The sequence below is a fragment of the Trichechus manatus genome, unplaced genomic scaffold, assembly GCF_000243295.1.
Source record: "Trichechus manatus latirostris isolate Lorelei unplaced genomic scaffold, TriManLat1.0 scaffold00204, whole genome shotgun sequence".
Taxonomy (NCBI): domain Eukaryota; kingdom Metazoa; phylum Chordata; class Mammalia; order Sirenia; family Trichechidae; genus Trichechus; species Trichechus manatus.
This window is the reverse complement of record NW_004444140.1, coordinates 1,206,425-1,227,292: the sequence shown is the minus strand read 5'-3', so window position 1 is coordinate 1,227,292 and position 20,868 is coordinate 1,206,425. Positions and strand designations below refer to the sequence as shown.

General features: G+C 37.5%; 2 protein-coding genes across 6 annotated transcripts in view; one reads left to right on the top strand and one right to left on the bottom strand.

The window, feature by feature from the left end:
- Positions 1 to 7,836, bottom strand: part of HENMT1 (HEN methyltransferase 1) — a 71,615-nt gene extending 63,779 nt beyond the window's left edge. The window contains exons 1-2 of the mRNA XM_023742201.1: positions 7,649 to 7,836; positions 5,727 to 5,831 (exon numbers count right to left, since the gene is read on the bottom strand). The gene's annotated coding sequence lies outside the window, so the exon portion shown is untranslated. The remainder of the gene's footprint in view (positions 1 to 5,726; positions 5,832 to 7,648) is intronic.
- Positions 7,828 to 20,151, top strand: PRPF38B (pre-mRNA processing factor 38B). 5 transcript variants are annotated; one of them, XM_023742198.1, is made up of 7 exons: positions 7,828 to 8,378; positions 9,112 to 9,164; positions 11,940 to 12,008; positions 12,317 to 12,468; positions 12,548 to 12,608; positions 14,855 to 15,078; positions 15,384 to 20,150. In XM_023742198.1, exons 3-7 carry the CDS (start codon positions 11,997 to 11,999, stop codon positions 16,240 to 16,242), a joined length of 1,308 nt encoding a protein of 435 aa, XP_023597966.1. In that variant the 5' UTR covers positions 7,828 to 8,378; positions 9,112 to 9,164; positions 11,940 to 11,996; the 3' UTR covers positions 16,243 to 20,150. The 5 variants fall into 5 exon arrangements, with proteins under 5 accessions (XP_023597966.1, XP_023597968.1, XP_004388106.1 ...); XM_023742200.1 differs by having other exon boundaries at positions 11,940 to 12,018; XM_004388049.2 differs by lacking the exon at positions 9,112 to 9,164 and having other exon boundaries at positions 15,384 to 20,151.
- The last annotated feature ends 717 nt before the right edge of the window (positions 20,152 to 20,868 follow it).

Sequence of the window (20,868 nt, the reverse complement as noted above, 5' to 3'; positions counted from 1 at the left end):
CTAGATGGTGCCCAGCTACCACCAATGACAGCCCTGACAGGGAACACAACAGAGAGTCCCTGATGGAGCAGGAGAAAGGTGGGGTGCAGAACTCAAATTCTAGTTAAAAGACCAGACTTATAATGGTCTGAGACTGGAGACACCCCAGAAAGCATGGCCCCTGGATTCTCTATCAGCCCAGAAATAAAACAATTTCCAAGGTCAACTCTTCAGACAAAGATTCGACTGGATTGTGGGACATAAAGTGATACTCATGAAGAGTGTGCTTCTTAGCTCAAGTAGATACAGGAGACTAAACGGGCAGCTTCTGTCCGGAGATGAGAACACAGAGAGGGTTAGGAGCCGGCTGAATGAACATGGGAAATCAGGGGTAGAAAGGAGGAGAGCAATTAGGGTCACGTAACAATGTATGTATAAATTTTTGTATAAGAGACGAACTTGAAAAGTAAACTTTCACTTAAACTACAATAAAAAGTTAGAAATATTGATAATTATGAAACTCAAAAAGTAGTATTTTATCAGAAATATCTTTTTAATGATGTCTGTTTAATAATTCATATAGCTGTTTGTGAATTTTTTTTTTCCATTTGCCGTGCAGTCAATTCCAACTCATGATACCCCCATGTTCTTCAGAGTAGAACTGTGCTCCATAGGGTTTTCAATGGCCAAATTTTTGGAAGTAGATCACCAGGACTTTCTTCTGAGTCACCTCTGGGTAGACCCAAACCACCAACCTTTTGGTTACTAGGTAAGGGCTTAACTAGTTGTGCTACCCTGGGACTCCTTATAAATATTACTCATTTCTAAAACAAGACATATCTTAGCATTAATACTGTACCTATTTTTCATTTTTATATATGTAAATGAGTAAATGGAACTGGAAGTTTTGTTATAGCAGTGTCACTTGATTCTTTGAACAACTTCCAAGTTATGTGCCAAAATGACTTGGTGAGCTTTCACCAAAATTTATTTTTAATGATCTATCAACACAACACTAATGAGCTATGTTGTTGTTAGGTGCCGTCGAGTCGATTTGCAAAATTGCAGGATTTATTTCACCTATACTAATGTAAACGAGCCCTGGTGGCACAGTGGTTTAAGCATTCGGCTGTTAACCAAAAGGTCTGCAGTTCGAATGCACCAGCCACTCCATGGGAGAAAGATGCGGCACTCTGCTTCCATAAAGATTACAGCCTTGGAAACCCTATAGGGCAGTTCTACTCTGTCCTATAGGGTTGCTATGAGTTGGAATTGACTTTATGTCAACAAGTATCAATGGAAAACTTGACTAGGCTCTCCTCCTTTTTTGTTGAAAGCAGTATATTGGAAACCACTTTTACCCAGTCATTAGTCATTCACTTTCTGAACACCAATGTCAACACAATTATTTAGAAATAGCACTTTAATACCCTGAGGTTTTTATACTCTAGGACAACGCACCATTATAGGAATTGCATGGGTGGGTTTATACCTTTATTTTGTAAAGTGGGAGGTCTACTGTGGAAGGATGAAAGTGGGAACAGACAACCAATATTTAAGAGATTCACTTTCCAGATCTTCAACTTCTACATGTGTGTTGTCCTAAAACCAACCTGACTGAGGTCAATGGATTTTCTTGATTGATTATGCTGCATTTTCATCATACAATGATTTGAGAACTTAATCTCTGATACTATTGGTTATCTTTTCTCCACCTCATAGCTCCTGCTCATTGTTATTGATTCCTTAGAACCTGTGTGTGACAGGAATCTATGTGGCCCCCTTTTTATCTCATTCCATTGTTTTCGCTTTAGTGCCCACTACTAATTGCTTGATTCTGTGTTCCACGTTCAAATTTCTAGGAGAATCTGAAAGCCCCAGGTTATCTATTTTCAGTGGATCAGTGCCACTTCCGGTCCAAGTGGCTGTCTCCAGACAGCCAGGGTTACTTGGTATAAATTATGGCCACATTAGGTTGCCCAGTCAACAGCACTGTGAATGGGACAGTTTCACTTAGAAAGGAGCAATGGGTGTGTGCAAAGGCCAAATAGAGAAGGGATTGGTCAGGACTGTACAATCCATGGCTTTATCTTGCAGCAAGAGCAATGAGCAAAAGAAAAAAAGAGGTTTAAAATCAATTACCGAATGTCATCTGGGCCTTGGTGCGACAGTCACCCAGACAGCCCAGGACTCTCTGACACTAGCATAAAGAACCATTTTGTAAAAGACCGTGACACTTATTCCCCCTTGCATGATTTTAAAAGGTTTGAGATACAACCCTCAAATATTCCTTATTTCTTGTTAACAGATTAACAGGAATCTGGTATCAACAAACTGATGACCCATCTGCTGAGCAGATCACTCCCATCTGTAACCCTGGCCACACTACATGGTTGGCAGCCATACAAAAATGTCTCTGGTAAAACAATGTATCAGAATTTAGATACCTGATGGGAATCAAAGTTAACTGTTAGAGAATTAGAAACAAAGCCACAATAATGTTTTCAAGATGAATTTGGAATATTATAAAAATGTTAAATGTTATTTAGACAACAGTATATACCACACTATGTGCTTATACCACACTGTGTGCTTAGGTGCTATTCTAAGCACTTTCACATATCAAGCAATTAGACACTCACAAAACCCTGTGAGGTAGGTAATACTAACGTCCCCATTAAAAAGGATTATTGTGGTGAAAATATATACAACAAAACATTTGCCAATTCAACAATTTCTACATGTATAATTCAATGATATTGATTACATTCTTCATGTCGTGCAACCATTATCACCATCCTTTACCAAATCATTCCACCATCATTAACATGAACTCATTGCTTCCTAAGCAAAAACTCCTCCTTCCTCCTCCCCCGCCAATCACTAATAATCTTTGGTTTCTATAGATTTGCTTATTTCACATAAGTGAGATCATACAGTATTTGTCCTTTTGCAGCTGACTTGACGGCAGCAGGTTTGGTTTTTTATATGTCAGTAGCTGTATCTAGTGCTGGGAATGCTTAGCTAAAAGACATAGACCCTCCCCCTTGTGATAGAAGATGACAAACAGATTACAGTAGTCAGGGCTGGTATTCAGCCAGTATGCATTTGTATGGTTGTACTGTTTTTAACTCCCTGAAAACAGTTAAGTACTATAATAGTGACAGAACTTTTCCCAAACACATCATCTGTTCTTTCAAGCCACAGAGCCTTTGCATAAGTTAGCCCTGCCTGGGATACCCTTTCTCCTTTATTTGCCTAGTTAACTTCTAATAATTCTTAAATCTCAATTTATACCTCACCTGATTCAGGAAGCCCTTCCTGATCTTCCTGAATATAGATTAGTTAACCCTCCACTGTGTTCCCATACTTCTCTGCACATACCAGTATTTTAGCATTTATGACACTGTATTGTTGTTTACTCCTGTCAAAAAGAGGCATTGACAGTAGCTATCTTACTTTCGTTTTGGGGTTTTTGTTTTGTTTTGTTTTTACTCACAAAAGCAAATATTCACTTTAAAGAAATTCTTGACCAAAGTTGCAAACTCTTTCTTTCCTGTTCAACACCCAGACCTGGCTTACTGAATTTGAATTTCAAGATACGGCCGGGTGGAGGGCCACAGACCATCTTGTGACCTGATATCAGTTGATTTCAGTAAAGGGAAAAGGGCAGGGTTCAATCAATCATGTTAAGATTAGCGAATGGTTGATCTTCTGTATTTCTCCCTTCTCTTCTGTTTATAAGCCTCATTGTACCTAGCTTACCTAGCTTCTTTGAGCTATTTACTTTTTCTGGAATCAAAATGGTCGCCCTATATGCATATAGAATAACTGCGCGGAATAAACCTTATGTTTAAGTTTTGATTATTTTTAATACTTCTGTTTTTTCAACAGACCTTGTTTTTGTTTGCTTTTGTCATTATTACAACCAGTATGAGATATATATATATATATATTTTTTTTTTTTCCCCTTGGTTGACAAACCTATCAACTGCATCAGATTTTTAGTTCTTGGGTACTTGATAGTCAATTCTTATGTTACTCTAGATTCGTGGATGTTCTGAAAAACAATTAAGGGTGCTGGACAAAGCTATCCCTGCGTCCTTGGTTATGATTTTAAAACATTTAATTTCTCTTCTTTTAGTAGTTATCCTCAACACATGGCAATTCTTTTCATTCTTTATTCATTTATTCAAGAATGATACAAGTTTATTCAGCACCTAAGACCAAAAAACCAAACCCACTGTCGTTGAGTCAATTCCAACTCATAGCGACCCTATGAGCAGAGCAGAACTGCCCCATAGGGATTCCAAGGAGAAGGTGGTGGATTTGAATCGCCAGCCTTTTGGTTAGCAGCCAAGCTCCTAACCACGGCACCACCAGGGCTCCATTCAGCACCTACTAGATGCCAACCTGACAGGCTGGTTTTTTTTTTTTTGGTAAAAACTGACAGAAATGCAGAGGACTTATAGTAACCAAAGCAATTTTTAAAAGGAAGAATGAAGTTGGAGGATTTACCCAACCTGATTTCAAATCTTACTATAAAGCTACAGCAATCAAGATAGTTTGGTATTGGTGGAAAGATAAAGATCAATGAAACAGAGTAGAGTCCAAAAATAGACCCACAGACAGTGGGTCACTCAGTTTTTGACAAAGATGCTAATGCAATTCAATAAGGGGAAAAAAAAGTCTTTTAAACGTGCTGGATCACCTGAACATCTGTGTGGATAGAAATGAACATCAACCTTACCTCACACCATAGGTAAACATTTACTTAAAAAGGATATAGATCTATATGTAAAATACCAAACTATAAAACTTTTAGAAGAAAACATAGACTATCATTGTGACACAAAAGCAAAAACCATAAACAAAACAAAAAAAAAGATAAATTGAACTTTATCAAAGTAAAACTTTTGCTGTTTGGAAGACACCGCTAAGAAAATTAAAAGGCAAGTCACAGACTGTGAAAACACTTGCAACACAAAGAACTTGTATCCAGAGCACGTAAAGAACTCTTCTAACTCAATAAGACAAACAACCTAATAAGAACATGGGCAAAAGATTTTAAGTTACTTCACAATAGAAGATACACAAAAACTCAATAAGCACCTGAAAAGATGTTCAACATCAATAGTCATTAGGAAAACGTAACCTAAAGCCACAATGAGATATCACTACACTCTGATTAGAATGGCTAAAATTTTTAAAAACTTATTATCAACTGTTGGTAAGGATATGGAGCAACTGGAATATAAAATGGTACAACCATTTTGGAAAACAGTTTAGCTGTTTCTTAAAAAGTTAAACATGCACCTGTCAAAAGACCCAGTAATTCCACTTCTAGATATTTACCTCAAGAGAAATGAAAACACATGTCCATATGAAGACTACAATGTGACATACACAAGTGACAAAGACTACATACACAAATGTTCATAGCATCTTTGTAATAGCCCAAAACTAGTAACGACTCAAATGCTCATCAACAGATGATTGGATAAATTGTGGTAATATAATGAAATACTATTTAGAAATAATAAGAATAATAAACCTGTTGATATATGCAACAAGGATGAATCTCAAAATTACGCTGAGTCAAAGAAACCAGGCAAAAAAGAGAACATACCGTATAATTCCATTTACACAAAATTTGAGAAAATGCTAACTATATTGATATCGACAGAAAGTGGCTGGATTACAAAAGGGCACGAGAAAAATTTGGAGGTGATGAAAATGAATGTTACCTTGAATGTGGTGGTTTAATGGATATACGCATATGTCAAAACTGATCCAACTTTACGGCTTTATATAGGTGCAGTGCAGTATTCTTCAATTACACCTGAATAAAGCTTTAAAAATGGGGATAATAGTAATGTTTTCAGGTTGTTGTAGGGATTCATTGAACATGTTTAGCACTTTATCGTAATACCTGGCTCCCTTAGTTTGATGCCACTAAGACTTATTCAACTTCAACCTTTCTACTGAGCTCCTCACCCAGAGTCTAGGGGGTAAATGAATGTTTAAGGCTACACTAAAAGAACATATTTGCTAACGAATAATAATAAAAAAAATCATAGAATTTAGCAATTAGAATGTCACTGGGTGAACTCAATAAACTTAAGCTATTATTATTAAGGGAAAAAAATTACACCAAAAAGAAGATCTATGATCTTTTTTTTTTTTAATGTACTTTTAACTTGGTACTTCATTAAAGAGAGGTTGCGGTCATCAGCTGTACTTGGGAAGTAGCTTGGGATAAATGTATAGAAAAACAAGACTTACTAGGGAAGAGGTGAAAATCACTTCTCCCAAAGCTTTAGTTCTCCTCCAACATAAAGTGAAGGAACTAGACAGGATGATCACTCAGGTACTGTACAGCTTTAAACATTAATCAATCATGCAATTTATTCATTTACTAAATATCCGTATTTCCTTGTATTCTGTTACCTCCTACTCTCTCCTGGTTTACCTCCTACTTCTCTGCTTCTCCTTTCTCCTGTGGGTTCTTCTTTATCCAGGTGTGGATTTTTTCCCCAAGGTTTCTGTCTTATCCTATTCCCCTCCTCTATGTACGTGCCACTGAAATTAAGACCTCTACTTCAAACTTCCTAACCCAAGTTTCTAGGAGAGGGTAAATGATAAAAAGTGCCATAAGGCAAAATCAAACACGATGAAGAATGAAAAAGGTCATTAAATTTTGGCCATTAATATGTTACTGAGTGAGCCATCCAAGGTTTTTGAGTAGGGGAGTGATGCACTTTTGGAAGATGACTCGGGCAATACTGTGTGAAGAAAGGATTGGAGCCAAAAAGTATTGTAATATTAGCATCGTTAAAATAGACTTTGGGTTCTTGGACGTAATTATGTAACCCTTGGGTTTAAATGTCATCAACCTCCTAACGTCTCATTTTGGTATTTCAGGCAGTTCACAATGGCCCAAATTTCTATCCAGCCATCACTCTCTCATAAGCATATTTGCTGGGTCCTGTCAAGTGAACTATTTACCCTCTAATAAAACCTGATCTTCCCTGCTTCTAGATACGCTCAGGCTGTTCTCTGCGGATAAACTACCTAGTCTGATTCCACCTGTAGAAACCGCAATGCCCTCTGCAGCCTTTCAAACACAACACGAACCATCTCTAAGTTATCAGAAGCTCTTGAGAGCTGAGACTGATTCTCATTTTTACACCTTTCCGCCCTTCCCCCACCCATTCACAGTGCCTCGCCCAAGTTGACCGCTCAGAATTCATCTGTAAAACTGAAGGAACTTGAGTAGTGTGAAAGAGAAGTGTGAAAGGAGCATTCTACTAGGCACTACAGGTATAGTAGCTCTTTTAATGCTCACAACAGCCCAAGAAGATGTTATCCCGATTTACAGGTGAATAAACTGAAGCTCAAATAATAAGTCCGCCGGCCGGACATTAGAGTCTGGTGGAGGATTGGAAGCTCTCACTCCAAAATTATATGGAGGAGTAGGTCCCTGACCACCAAACCTTCCAGAAAATCTTAAAACAGTGAGCCCAGATGACTTTCTCGGATATTCCCAGGAGCAGAGTCATGAATTCGCAAGCACACAGCGGCCAGGCAAACCCTTTCCTGCCTGGTTCTTGGAAAGAGAAACAAGGTCCCCAGTCCAAACACAAAACAGACGAATTGGTTCTACTACCCGTCCCCTGAGAGGTCAGACCGGGAGACAACCGCATCAACTGCTCAGTGTGGAGAACGCGCAAAGGCGCAATCACTAGGAAGAGGAATTTCCAGCCCACCCGGACGTCTCTGATTGGCCGTCGGCTCAGCTTGGAACTCTGGGGCGTGTGGCGTCATATCCGTCGGGCCCGCCATGTTGTTCCCAGGGGCAGTTGGCGGAAGAGATCGCGCTCTCTGATCGCCGGCTCGCCTTCTGCCGGGAGTTCTCGCGGCCTGCATCTCGGCGTCTGCTCGCGGCCTGGGGTCCATTTGCCGGCGTTCCCGTTGCTTCCCTAACCCGACTGGGGCACAGCCTGGCGGCCCCCTCTCCCGACGGCGTTCCATGGAGTAGGGTCTCAGACCGTTGTCCCGAAGAGCGAGATCGAGCTTGGCCCCCTCCCCCCTCCCTTCTCTTTCCCTCCTTCCGCCGCAACATGGCTAACAACAGCCCCGCGCTGACAGGCAACTCGCAGCCGCAGCACCAGGCGGCCGCAGCCGCGGCTCAGCAACAGCAACAGTGCGGCGGTGGCGGCGCCACCAAGCCGGCCGTCTCGGGCAAGCAGGGCAATGTGCTGCCGCTGTGGGGCAACGAGAAGACCATGAACCTCAACCCCATGATCCTGACCAACATCCTGTCGTCGCCTTACTTCAAAGTACAGCTCTATGAGCTCAAGACCTACCACGAGGTGGTGGACGAGATCTACTTTAAGGTATGAAGCGTCTAGGCCCTTGGCTGGGGGTGAGTTCGGACAAGGGGAGGATGGAGGAAGCGGGCGGAGGCGACCCCCCGAGATCTGAGGAGGATTTGTGGGTGGGGGAAGGTCGAGCTGATGGGAAGCCGCGGCCTGCAGTCCTGTTAGGGAGGGGTCGTCCTGGGGCCGCCCTCCCGCTTCCTTTTTTCAGCCTTTTAGGGCCGGGAGAGCCCGCCACTATTGATTGATGTTCTCCCCCAACCTTCTGCCTACCCCTAAGGGGGAGTCGGGCAAGACGGGTAGGGCAGAGAAAAAAAAAGAGTAACACAAGCCTCTCCAGTTTACAGCTTTATAATGATTCCTTTTGACGTGGATCTACTCAGCGCCAACTTGTTGGTGCTTCTCCCGCTCACCCTGGGCCAGGGCGTGTGGTGACTTCAGTGTTGGCCTCGTGTTGTTGGTACTCACTATCCGATCCAGACAGGGAAATGGTCAGTGCGTGTCTTGGATGGGATGGGAGGGTTGAGGGTGGAGAGGTGCCAGTGCAAGTGGTGTACAGAAGGCCTGGAAATTTTCCCAGCAGGAAGTTAGGAGTAAGAGGTCTCAGCCACCCGTGCATTGGGCTTATTTTATTTAGAATTATCTGGGCCCTGGGCTTCTGCGGCAGGGTCGGTGCTGGCTTGGCTGTGCTGGGGAGCTCACCTGGCGCCTCCTCACTGCACTCTTGTCTCAGTTCTTGTTTCGTTAGCAGGATTGACTCAGTCTTGCAGCGAGGCTCGGAGCAGCCCAGGGTCGCAGGTAGAGGTATGCACTATTAATCATGCTCAATCGCCATAAATGCATTTCCCTGGTTAAATGAATAGCTAATTAGACTTTTTTTCTTTTTTGGCCATTGGTTTGGGTCTTTTTCTCACCAACTAGGTAGACTTTCTCCACTTCCCTGAAAATTATGTAGTTTTAAAAATATCTTCCAGGCCTCGTAAAGTTAATTTATACTTCAATACTAATAATAGCCTTAACGTCTTTAAATATTTTAGCTAGAGCATCTAATATAATACAGTTTGCTTTGTCTGTATTGACTCTTAAAACACTTGAGACAGACCACTTATTTTTTGTGATCTGGTCATATTGGTAGAGGTGTTAGCAAAAGAAATTCTTTTTATTTGCTTTCAGGTTGTTTTGTCCACCTTTTTCTCAATAAAGTGACTAACTTATTGAAGAATATTGAGATATTATAGAATCTTTTTATAGAAATCATATCTTGATGAATACAGTTTAACTTTGGGCTTATAAAGTACAGGCAATCCCGGGATTACAAATTAGTTAACTTTCCTAGCCTGTCTTTAAGTCGAATTCGTACATAAGTTGGAATACTTAGGTATGGTTCGCATCTAACATCAGTCAAATGTCTTAGTATGTAGTGTACCTTTCTATGCATAAAAAACATTAGAGAAATACTTCCAGATACACTAAAACATCTTTAATATAATAATACAGTAATAATAATGATTTGTGTCACAAAGTAGCACCTGTTGGTTATTGGGAACCATTGTACGTACCTCAAATTTTTAATACAATAGGCTTTATGGGGGTTGGTTAACTATATACCGACATTGTAACCCAGGAGACTGCCTGTACACTGAAATAAATTTGGTATCTTCTTAAAAGAGCCCATTGTAGGTCTAATTGTAATACTCTGAGCTTTTTTTTTTTTTTTTTTAAGCTTTTAAAAGGTAAGACCTTTTTCAGCATGGATACAGTATGGTGAATAATATTTAACTCTTAGGTTCATTTAAGCAGTAAACTTTAAGTAGTTGAAAATTAGGTTCCTGCTCCTTTTGCAGCAGACACTGTTGTAAAACAGAAATGTTAATGCAAGAGAGGAAAAGCTGGATTTCAAGGTTTGAATATTGTTTTAAAACTAAAGATTTTCTACCAAAAATTATTTCTTAAGTTGACTTATAAAACTGAAGACCTAGGTTTTGTTATCAAGACGTCCAGAACAAATAACCATTGAAATACGTGGGCTTTTAATTGTAATCTAAGTTTGTATTGCATTCACCCCTTACTTTGGATAGCCTAATTCAAGGAATTGAAATATTTTTTATACAGCAAACTGGGGAAAGAAAATGAAACAGTAAAGCAATGCATGAGTCTGCTGAGCAAAAGAATATAGTGCCTAGATTTTAAATGCATGCTCTTCTGTCTAAAGCCACTGAAAACTATAAAATGTAACCATGGGTAGGTGGAAAGACAGTTTTAGAAATACACGCACAAAAAGAACAGGGTTTTTTGTTTGTTTACTTTTGTTTTTAAGTTTAGAAATAAAAATAGGTCTTATCTTTCCAAAAGACCTTTGTAGGTTATATCTGTTTTAGAGCTAATATTCTCGCTCTTTGCTATTTTTAGATAAAGTGTGTCATTTTTATAGGGTGCCCACCTTAGCAAAGATGATACTGTATCATCATTGATTATACTTAGTATAATGACTATTCACTCTTATTCACAGTTTATAGTCTGGGAAAATTTTGCATTGGTTCACATAATTAGACTGAAAATGAATTACACATTGACTAAAATAACAAGATTGATCTTTGTAGGTGTGGCCTTTGTAATTTCATCTTCAGTCAGGAGTGAACATTAACTGATCATCATGAAAAAATGTACACATAAAAAGTTACCCATAATTTTGCATCAGAAATAGTTTTGTACTGTTTTAGCATGCTTTCTTCAAGTCATTTTTGTTATAATGTAGATATTTTTTAATCATCATGAAATTGAACTATTGAAGGTATTTTAAAGATTTTTCGAATATTTTTTGCTTTAAGTTGGAGCCTTAAGTCCATTTCAAAATGAGAATTTTTATTTTTAAGCAACTCATAAAAAGATACAAAATTGAAATATGGTCAAGCATTTTTCCACAGGTATATGAGACTAGATATACTTTAATAGCAGTTTGAAGATGTTGTTTAGGTTTGCTTGCTTGAGAAATAGGGGACCTGAGTAGGTAACATGTACATATAGTAAATAGCTACCTCAAATAGTTTTTGACTGTAGTAACGTGAATACTAGGTTGAATAGTAACAAAAGATTGTTTCAGTTTTATGTTTGTTTCAGGGTTCCATAGTTTGGTCTTTAAAACATATTACAGTAATATCTATACATTTAAATGTATGGAGTTAGTAACCCATTCTGCTATTTCTTTGTCTCTTATATTCTCATATTCTTACTAAGAAGTAAATTTAACTCCTGGCCTACCAAAAATTTCCTTGCTCCCATGTGTATAAGTATCAAGCTCTCTACAAAGCTGCTTTAATGGAATTTCTGCTCTGTAAAGCTATGTTGAGGTTTTGTTAAATCATAGTAGCTTTATTGGTGCTCTTTAAAGAGTTTTTCTAAGCAGTTTTTCAGTGGTGGTTTACATAACGTGAATAAACAGAACTATATATGTAATGCCAAAATACCCAACTTCCAAACTTTTGGAAGAGCTGCTCTATTATGGATTTGGATTTACTTAAATCAGGCTTAAAAAAAAATCAAAGTATGAATGTTTGTTGTGGTCATCTTTTCTATTTTCAGGTCACTCATGTTGAACCATGGGAGAAAGGAAGCAGGAAAACAGCAGGCCAGACAGGGATGTGCGGAGGGGTAAGTAGAAGTACGTGCATTTTTCAGTTTTTAAGTGTCTGACAACTAATTTTATATTTTGAAAACTGAATGTCTATCTGTTGTCAATTACACTCTGAAATGGCAGTTAGTTGGCAAATCTTGGAATTTAAAAAATCTATAAACTCACGTATCCAGATAATGGGATTAGAAAGTGTTAATTTTTATGCCTTATTCTCTTAGTTCTGGGTTACAGGATTATGGTTTGTTATCATATACCTAACAGGATTAATCAGTTGGTATTAACTATCTCTTAACTGTTTTATTACTTAACTCTGTTTCCCCTAAAGGTTCGAGGTGTCGGAACAGGAGGAATTGTTTCTACAGCTTTTTGCCTACTATACAAATTATTTACTCTGAAGTTAACTCGTAAGCAAGTGATGGGTCTCATAACACACACAGACTCGCCATATATTAGAGCCCTTGGATTTATGTATATAAGGTGAGCATGCATTTATGTACATTTCCAGTCAACATTTCGTTTTAAAACATGTACGCTTAATAGTCTTTTCTAATTCTAGGTACACACAGCCCCCTACAGATCTATGGGACTGGTTTGAATCTTTCCTTGATGATGAAGAGGTATGTCAGCAAGGGTAATAATTCGTTTTCTTCTGATTACTTTCATGTTTTTAATAGCTTTTATTTATTGAAAGTTTAATGTCTTTTAGAATTTTATGTACATAGTTAAATTTATTTCAGACAAATATTTTTGGAATAAATGTCTTTTTACTAAGACTTGGTAGATTTTACATATCTTAGGTTAAATTCTAATGGTTTATTTTCTTATTTTTAAACTTCTTAAGTGTGTTTTGGTAACTATTGAAAAATTTCTCTTCCTAATTAGGTTCTTTGTATTGTAATGATCCTGACTTGTTACAGTTGATAGTGACTTTGTAAGGTGGGCCCTGCTCAAGATCGAGGCAATAAAAGACATGCACGTAGAGTACTAATTATAGCTTTTTTCTTCTGGAACTTTTCAGTTCTTTACCCTCTAACTTCTTCAATATATCAGTATTCCCACTTGTATAGAAGCACAGAATTGAAGAGCTGGGTGGGACTTAAAATAGACTGAGAGCTTAGATGACTTGTTCGACGTGAGAAAACAAATAAATGGTGTTTTAATTCTAGTTTTCTGACTGCTAGTACGCTATACATATTTATAAAGCTAAAAGGAAATTTTCTCTTTAAATTAGTAATTTAGATTTTTTAAAATCCTAAATTTAATGTGCTGTTCAAACTTAACAAGGTTGAGCTTGCTACATATGTTCGGAATAGAAAGCTACTTTGGCTGCTAACCAAAGGTTGGCAGTTCGAATCCACCAGCCGCTCCTTGGAAGCCCTGTAGGGCAGTTCTTCTCTGTCTTGTAGGATCGCTATGACTCAGAATTGATTCGATGGCAGTGGATTTGGTTTTTGGTTTTGGAAAACTTTACTGTGTCAGATTTAAATTATATACGTAGTTGCATACATAGTGAAGTCCAAGATCTCAAAAAGTATTTAATGAGTAATGAACTGTATTTTGTCCATATATCTACCCCCACTACTACTTTATATTTAAAGATTCATAAAGCAGACTTTATGTTGCATCAGTAGTCATATTTTTAAAAATTCATCCAAAGAATTTGTTGAATTTAATAGGAGTTCTAATGGAAATCTTTCTATCATGCGTTTGATATTAAGTACTCACCTAAACAAACATCTTACTCATGCAGACATGGAGAATTTTAATTTTTCTCTGCATTTTTTGGCATGTTTACTGAGTTTAATAACAGAAGAAGCAAAAAGTGTTTGTGTTAGATGATAATCAACAATCATTTAAAGTTTATTTTTCTCTTTCGATGAGATTTTCGGACCAAAGCTCTTCTTCCTTCTGTCTTTTAAAAAGCATGTTCTTTTTCGTAAGTGTTGGTATATTAGGTTTGTTTCTGAATGCTTCTATTTAATCTGTTTTTTATTGTGTTTACAAACCTGAGGTCCTCTATTTAAGCTAACTTATTGTTTTCTTCCTTAGATATCTGCAGCGATTATATTTGGAAATACTGTATATCTGAACACTTAAATGTGTGTGAGTGCAAGCAGTTTTACCTATAGCTCTTGTTTTCCTGTTTAGATAACAAATCTCACTTTCCTTGTGTGCTTGCACTATAGGTTTGGGACTGACAATAGCTGACTAACATGTCCTGAGCTGTGAGAGGGCATAGCAAGAAGGCCTTCATGCGGTAATGACCCTTTTCAGAGACAATGGTCATCATGGATTATGCGTTTCCAATTATTTGTTCATTTATTTATTTTCTACATAACTCTAAATTAGAAACCTCACTGCTTCATGGCAGTTGGTTTGCTATTGCTTCCAGTTTTATTAGGGTTTCATTTTATATTAGAGCTGTTAAAAGATTACTTTTAGACAAGAATTGTCTGAAGTAGTTCCATGTGTAGCTAGGTTACAGTGCTAGGTATGATGTGTGCAAACGTCCACAGAAATAAAGAATATATACTTAATAGGTATGTGGAATGTAAATTTACGTCAGTTGTTCCACATAGTTTGGTAATGTAAGGGGCTTTTTCCTAGTCTTCTTAACTGAGTGACATCAGTTCCCTTTATGCCCACGGGCTGCAGGGTTTGTTCTCACCTGCATGCACACACTAAGCCCAAATATTCCTCTGTACCATTCATTACCAGATTAGAAAGGTACACAAATTGAAATTTTTCTGTTACAATATTTTTATATTTGAGATTCCAAAGATGGTATAATATTTTTGTAGTATTCACGTATACCTTTGAAATATCATTTTTGACGGCTAGGGTATCTTTTGTGTTTCTGTAGGACCTAGATGTGAAGGCTGGTGGAGGCTGTGTAATGACCATTGGAGAAATGCTACGGTCTTTTCTCACAAAACTGGAGTGGTTTTCTACCTTGTTTCCAAGAATTCCAGTTCCAGTTCAGAAGAATATTGATCAACAGATTAAAACTCGACCTAGAAAAATCAAGAAAGATGGGAAGGAAGGTGCTGAGGAAATTGACAGACATGTTGAACGCAGACGTTCGAGGTAATGTAACACTCAGTTGTGCTTGTTTTTTAAATATGCTTTATACAAAGTTAATGGTTCTGGTAAATTAATAGGGAATTCTGTTTTTACTGTTCATTTTATTAGTTTGTCATTTTTCCCCTGCGAAGGTTATTTTCTACCTTTCAGTGCATTTCCAACAAAATTATGTATCTATAATGAGAATAAGCAGATTTTTTTGCTTTAGTTATTCTTGATATGTATGTAAACTGGTGATCTAAATAAATAACACTGATGAAAGTTAAATTTTTATGATACATGTTATTCATTGACATTTTCTTTTTTAGGTCTCCAAGGAGATCACTGAGTCCACGGAGGTCCCCAAGAAGATCAAGAAGTAGAAGCCATCATCGGGAGGGCCACGGGTCTTCTAGTTTCGACAGAGAATTAGAAAGAGAGAAAGAACGCCAGCGACTGGAACGTGAAGCCAAAGAAAGGGAAAAAGAAAGGCGAAGATCCAGAAGTATTGATCGGGGGTTAGAACGCAGGCATAGCAGGAGTAGGGAAAGGCACAGAAGTCGCAGTCGAAGTCGTGATAGGAAAGGGGATAGAAGGGACAGGGATCGAGAAAGAGAAAAAGAAAACGAGAGAGGTAGAAGACGAGATCGTGACTATGATAAAGAGAAAGGTAATGACCGAGAAAAGGAGAGAGAGCGATCAAGAGAACGGTCCAAGGAACGAAGAAGTAGAGGTGAGGTAGAAGAGAAGAAACATAAAGACGACAAAGATGATAGGTGGCATAGAGATGACAAAAAAGATTCCAAGAAAGAGAAAAAACACAGTAGAAGTAGAAGCAGAGAGAGGAAACATAGAAGTAGGAGTAGAAGTAGAAATGCAGGAAAGCGAAGTAGAAGCAGGAGCAAAGAGAAGTCAAGTAAACATAAAAATGAAAGTAAAGAGAAATCAAATAAACGAAGTAGAAGTGGCAGTCAAGGAAGAACTGACAGTATTGAAAAGTCAAAAAAACGAGAACATAGCCCCAGCAAAGAAAAGTCTAGAAAGCGTAGCAGAAGCAAAGAACGTTCCCACAAACGAGATCACAGTGATAGTAAGGACCAGTCAGACAAACATGATCGTCGAAGGAGCCAAAGTATAGAACGAGAGAGCCAAGAAAAACAACATAAAAACAAAGATGAGACTGTGTGAAAATTTTTTGTAAAAGTGGATCACATTGAATCCTATAAATGTTCAATTAAATTTGCTTTTTTTTTCTTTTTCTTTTTTTTTTTTCCCCGTGAATTGAGATTGTGCAGTAGTTACACACTCTTCAAGCTCCCTTTAGGCTACATTTTCATTTCCTCTTTTCTGTAGGGAAGTGCCTTTGTAATCCCATTTATTGCATTGATGTTTTCACCCAATTGTTGAGTTTGACACATGATGCACAGATTGTTCTTGCATTCTTAATGTTTTTTTTTTTTTTTTATTTTTTGAAATGTACAGTCTGTACATACGTCCTGCAGATGTTCTAATTCCTTTGGCATGGTTGCCATGTTGGTTAAATTTGTATAAGGCAATAAACTGCCACTAATTCTATTTTTGTTTTGTAGGTGTGGGATTATGGTTTGTGAACTGAAGTTAGCATGGCTGTGCTTTTCATAATAGAATGCTAAAGACTTTGAGAATGATTCTTGGATGTGTATTATAGGAGAATTATCTGTGTGCATTCAATGTACATGAAGGCAGCATTTGTAGGATTAACATTTTTGTCCACTGTATATTATCTTGGAAGGCTCTTGTTACTATGTTACACTTATATTCTCCACCATTACCTTTAGAGAGAATTTGAGAAGTTAGTTTCTGATGCAGAGGTTTAAATTAGGCTGTGGTTTGATCAAAAGTCCTTTTAGCATTCTACCTCAAAGGGACACTTAGTAAGCCTAAAATTTATTCACTTAGTTTTCCTTTTTTATTTGAAAAGATACATGACATGTAATCTTTGTTTCTTGAACTCTCAGATTTTAAAATACTATATTAAAGAAAAAATTAATGTCTAAAGCCTAGCATTCTTGCAGCAACCCTATACTAACATGAAATTGGGAGAGGGTGGGACAGATGAGTAGAGAAAACAGATTCAAGCCTCAAGCTTCCAAAGCATTTTTATAAATGGAAAATACTTAAATTATGAAACAGCTTGATAATGTCCTTTTTTTAAATTCAAAACTTTTTTTATTGATAATGAAGACTGCTGTTTGAGTTTTTAAACTTGAACAGAGATATTAAAGAGTAATGCTATGCTGCATTATTTAAGACTATCAGCAAATTACTTGATAAGATTGTTCTTATGACTTGTATTCTGATTACAGAGAACCATCATGAGTGTGGAATAAATGCTGGATTAAATCCTGGGTGTTGGTTTTTCCCCCGTTTCTTAATGTTTTTTTTTTTTAGTATTTTCTTGTGGAAAGTGATGAAATGATAGTAAAGTAGCACTTTGTATAGCAGGGTATCTCAGCGCCCAGATGACAGTTAAATATGTAGACCGGAACTGGACATATGTGACAGTAATCCTTATGAGAGTGCTTAGTAATAGGAGTTCCCTTTGTTGGTGTTACACTAGGGTGATGTTTTGCGTGATTTGTTTCACATCAGAGGTGCTTATTTAGGTATTTTTCCCTTGAATCACTTTAGACTCAGTTAAAATTTGGACTTGAAGGAACTTCTGTAAGAGTAACTCACCTAATTCATTCTTTTTAGACAGAAAATAGAGCCCCGAAGTGGTTATGTTTAGTCAGTGCCAGGAATAAAAGTGCAGCTGACAAGTCAATCTAGTGATCTTTCTGGCATACCATATTGACATTTGTTTTATCCCACTAGTTATATTGGTCATCCAATGAGTGCTGACAGGCCACATTGCTAAAGTTATATGGCATAGCAAACTCTTGGACACCTGGAAGAGTTCACACATGGGCTTAGCATATTTATCTCTATTTCAGAAAAATCTTGTTAAATGGAGGGATTCCTTTGTATAAAAATGCTATGCTTTTTTTTTAAGAGTAGAAGATTTGGTCATTTTTCCATTTGAATTGAACATCAAGTGAATTAACACTAGATACCTAGAAATTATTTTTTTCTCAATGTCAAAGCAGAAAAAAACGCTTTAGTAAAGAAAGCCAATAGATTTATCTTACATTGAATTTTTAGTGTACCTAAACTATGGTGCTACTCTTGAATATAGTTCTACTTGGAATGTTAATAGTGTATTTTAGATGAAATGTGGAAAGAATTTATTTCAGATAGTTGAAAAGACAAACTACATTTGATTTCCTATTTTTAATGTTAAAGTTTGCTTTTGAAAAGATTTTGTTAGAATTTAATATAACTAGCAGCCTCCATATGATTTTTGTTCTCAACTAAAATGATCTCAGTTTTCCATGTATAGGCATCTTTGCATCTGTTTTCTAATGTCAGATTTGCAGTTAAATTCTAGTGTATCAATCTTAAAATTTTAATATAAAATGTCTATTTTAATACTGCCCAGTTTAGATTCTGTTAGTCTGGTTTAGTTCCACAGTTACTCTAACATTATCTAAAGATTAATGATTCTTAATCTTATGAGCCCCTTTTTAGGAAATCTGATTAAACCTACAAATTCTCTAGAAAAATAAAAATACCTCAAAATGTGCATGCTGTTTCAAAGGAACTCCTCTAAACTGCTCTGGTACCTTTCTGCTGTTTACTTTTTTTTTTTAACAGCTGTGGTTAGGTATACAGTATTTGGGAATGATAAGCGTAAGCCAGAAATTTAAATTCTTCAGAGTCTCCCAAAGGCAGTGGCTAATGTTTTTGACTTAAAAGATGAAGTGGGTGGGGAGGAGGTGTGAAGGATTAATTAAATCCCTTCCCAAAAAATTTCCATTATAAATAAGTTTTTTATTTGAGCACTAAGGGGTAAGGCCCAGATATTGGTATATTTTCAGACTGCATATTTTGTGGCAAAAATATATATAACAAAACATGCCAATTCAGTTTTACATACATAATTTATTTGTCATGATGTGCAGCCATTACTACTATTTTCCAAATTATTACAGCACTGTTAACAAATTCAGGGCCCCCTAAACAATGACTCTCCCCACCCCCGTCCCTTTCTACCTAGACAATGTGTTCTATAAAAGTTTCAAGTGATTCCAATATGCAACTGTGATTAAGAAACACTATTAAACTGGGTTTGGTTCTAACTTGATTCTGCCATCTTAATGCTGAATTCATCAACCTTGAATGATTAACCCAATTACAGGACCTCTTAAGTGGACTGATTTTATGGGAAGGGAAATACTTCTGATATGTAGTCTAATTTTGAAATTCCTCATCATTCCAGTCTATGAAATCCCACAGCACTTTGCAAATACTGCTGCAATGACATTTAATTCATTTTAGGGTCATTATTGTCAACATTTGTTGTAGGAAACATGACAGCATGCATACAGTCAACTGAAAAATGTTAGCATCATAGCTGACTTAAAATTCATTATTCCATCTCAGCGTTGATAAGTCTATTAATCACGATCCATGATGCCCTACACAGGTAAAATGTTTTCCTGTGAGAGGACGGGTGTTTTTTCAGCCTATTGCAAAAATGAGTTATACTTGTTCAACTTAGACAGCTGATGTGTAAAGCTTTTCCTGTAGCATACAAGCTGTGAGGTTTTGTCACAAGGGATGTGTGGGTGGGGTCGGGGAGGGAGACTTATTGGCAAGGAAATTCTCCGGCTTAACCTGCGAAGTACCTAACTGAAGTCCACCAATCTTTGACTGGTTTCCCTTTGTCAGTTCTTATATGTACAGTTTTGAGGCTGTATTTCTTCATGTTTTGGGTCAGTGGATTTAGTCATTCTCCACAAATAAATTCTACCAGCTCTGCTCTGTAACCATCCCAAATAAAAACAAAAACTTGGATGCTTGCTGAGCAAATGCATCTTCAAGAGAAGTACTCTTGCCCTCTCTTCCCTCTTAGAAATTGTGAGGTCACCAGTGTCCTGAATATTCAATAGTACCTGCAGAAGAAATTTTTTTCTTTTTAAAATTTTATTTATTTTGTTGTGAATATACACAGCAAAACACACCAATTCAAGTTTCTACATGTACCATTTAGCGACATTGATTACATTCTTCAATTTGTGCAACCATTCACACCCTTTTCTGAGTTGTTCCTCCTCTGTTAACATAAATTCACTGCCCCCTTAAGTTCCTATCTAATCTTTCAAGTTGCTGTTATCAATTTGATCCCATATAGATAGTTCTTACAAGAACATAATGCTCAAGACACATTTTTTAGTAGTTAAGCTAAACTATTGTTTGATTTTAAGAAGACTTCAGGGGATATTTTTGGTTTAAGGTTTAAAGATGATCTCAGGGCAGTAGTTTACAGGGGTTTGTTGAACCTTCATGGCTCCAGGAAGTCTGGAGGCTGATACTTTGAAATTTTGTTATGCGTTTTCCCCTTTTTGATCAGGACTCTTCCATAGAAAGTTTGATCAAAATGTTCAGTAATGGTAACTGGGCACCATCCTGTTCTGGTCTCATGGCAAAGGAGGCTAGAGGAAATTTCTTAAATGCTGGACTCATCCAGCCAGTCCAGGTATTGGTTCATTGAACACCTTCTCCTGGTTAAAGTGCTCCATCTCCAACACCTGCGCTGAGAAATTGAGCCACGCTGAGCCTTGTGCAGAGAGGGCACTGATTGGTGGGTGTGCCAGTTAGCAATTTCTTCCAAATCCATCCTTCATCACTCTGCTTTGTGATACTGAAGCTGGACCTTATGAACATTTCTCC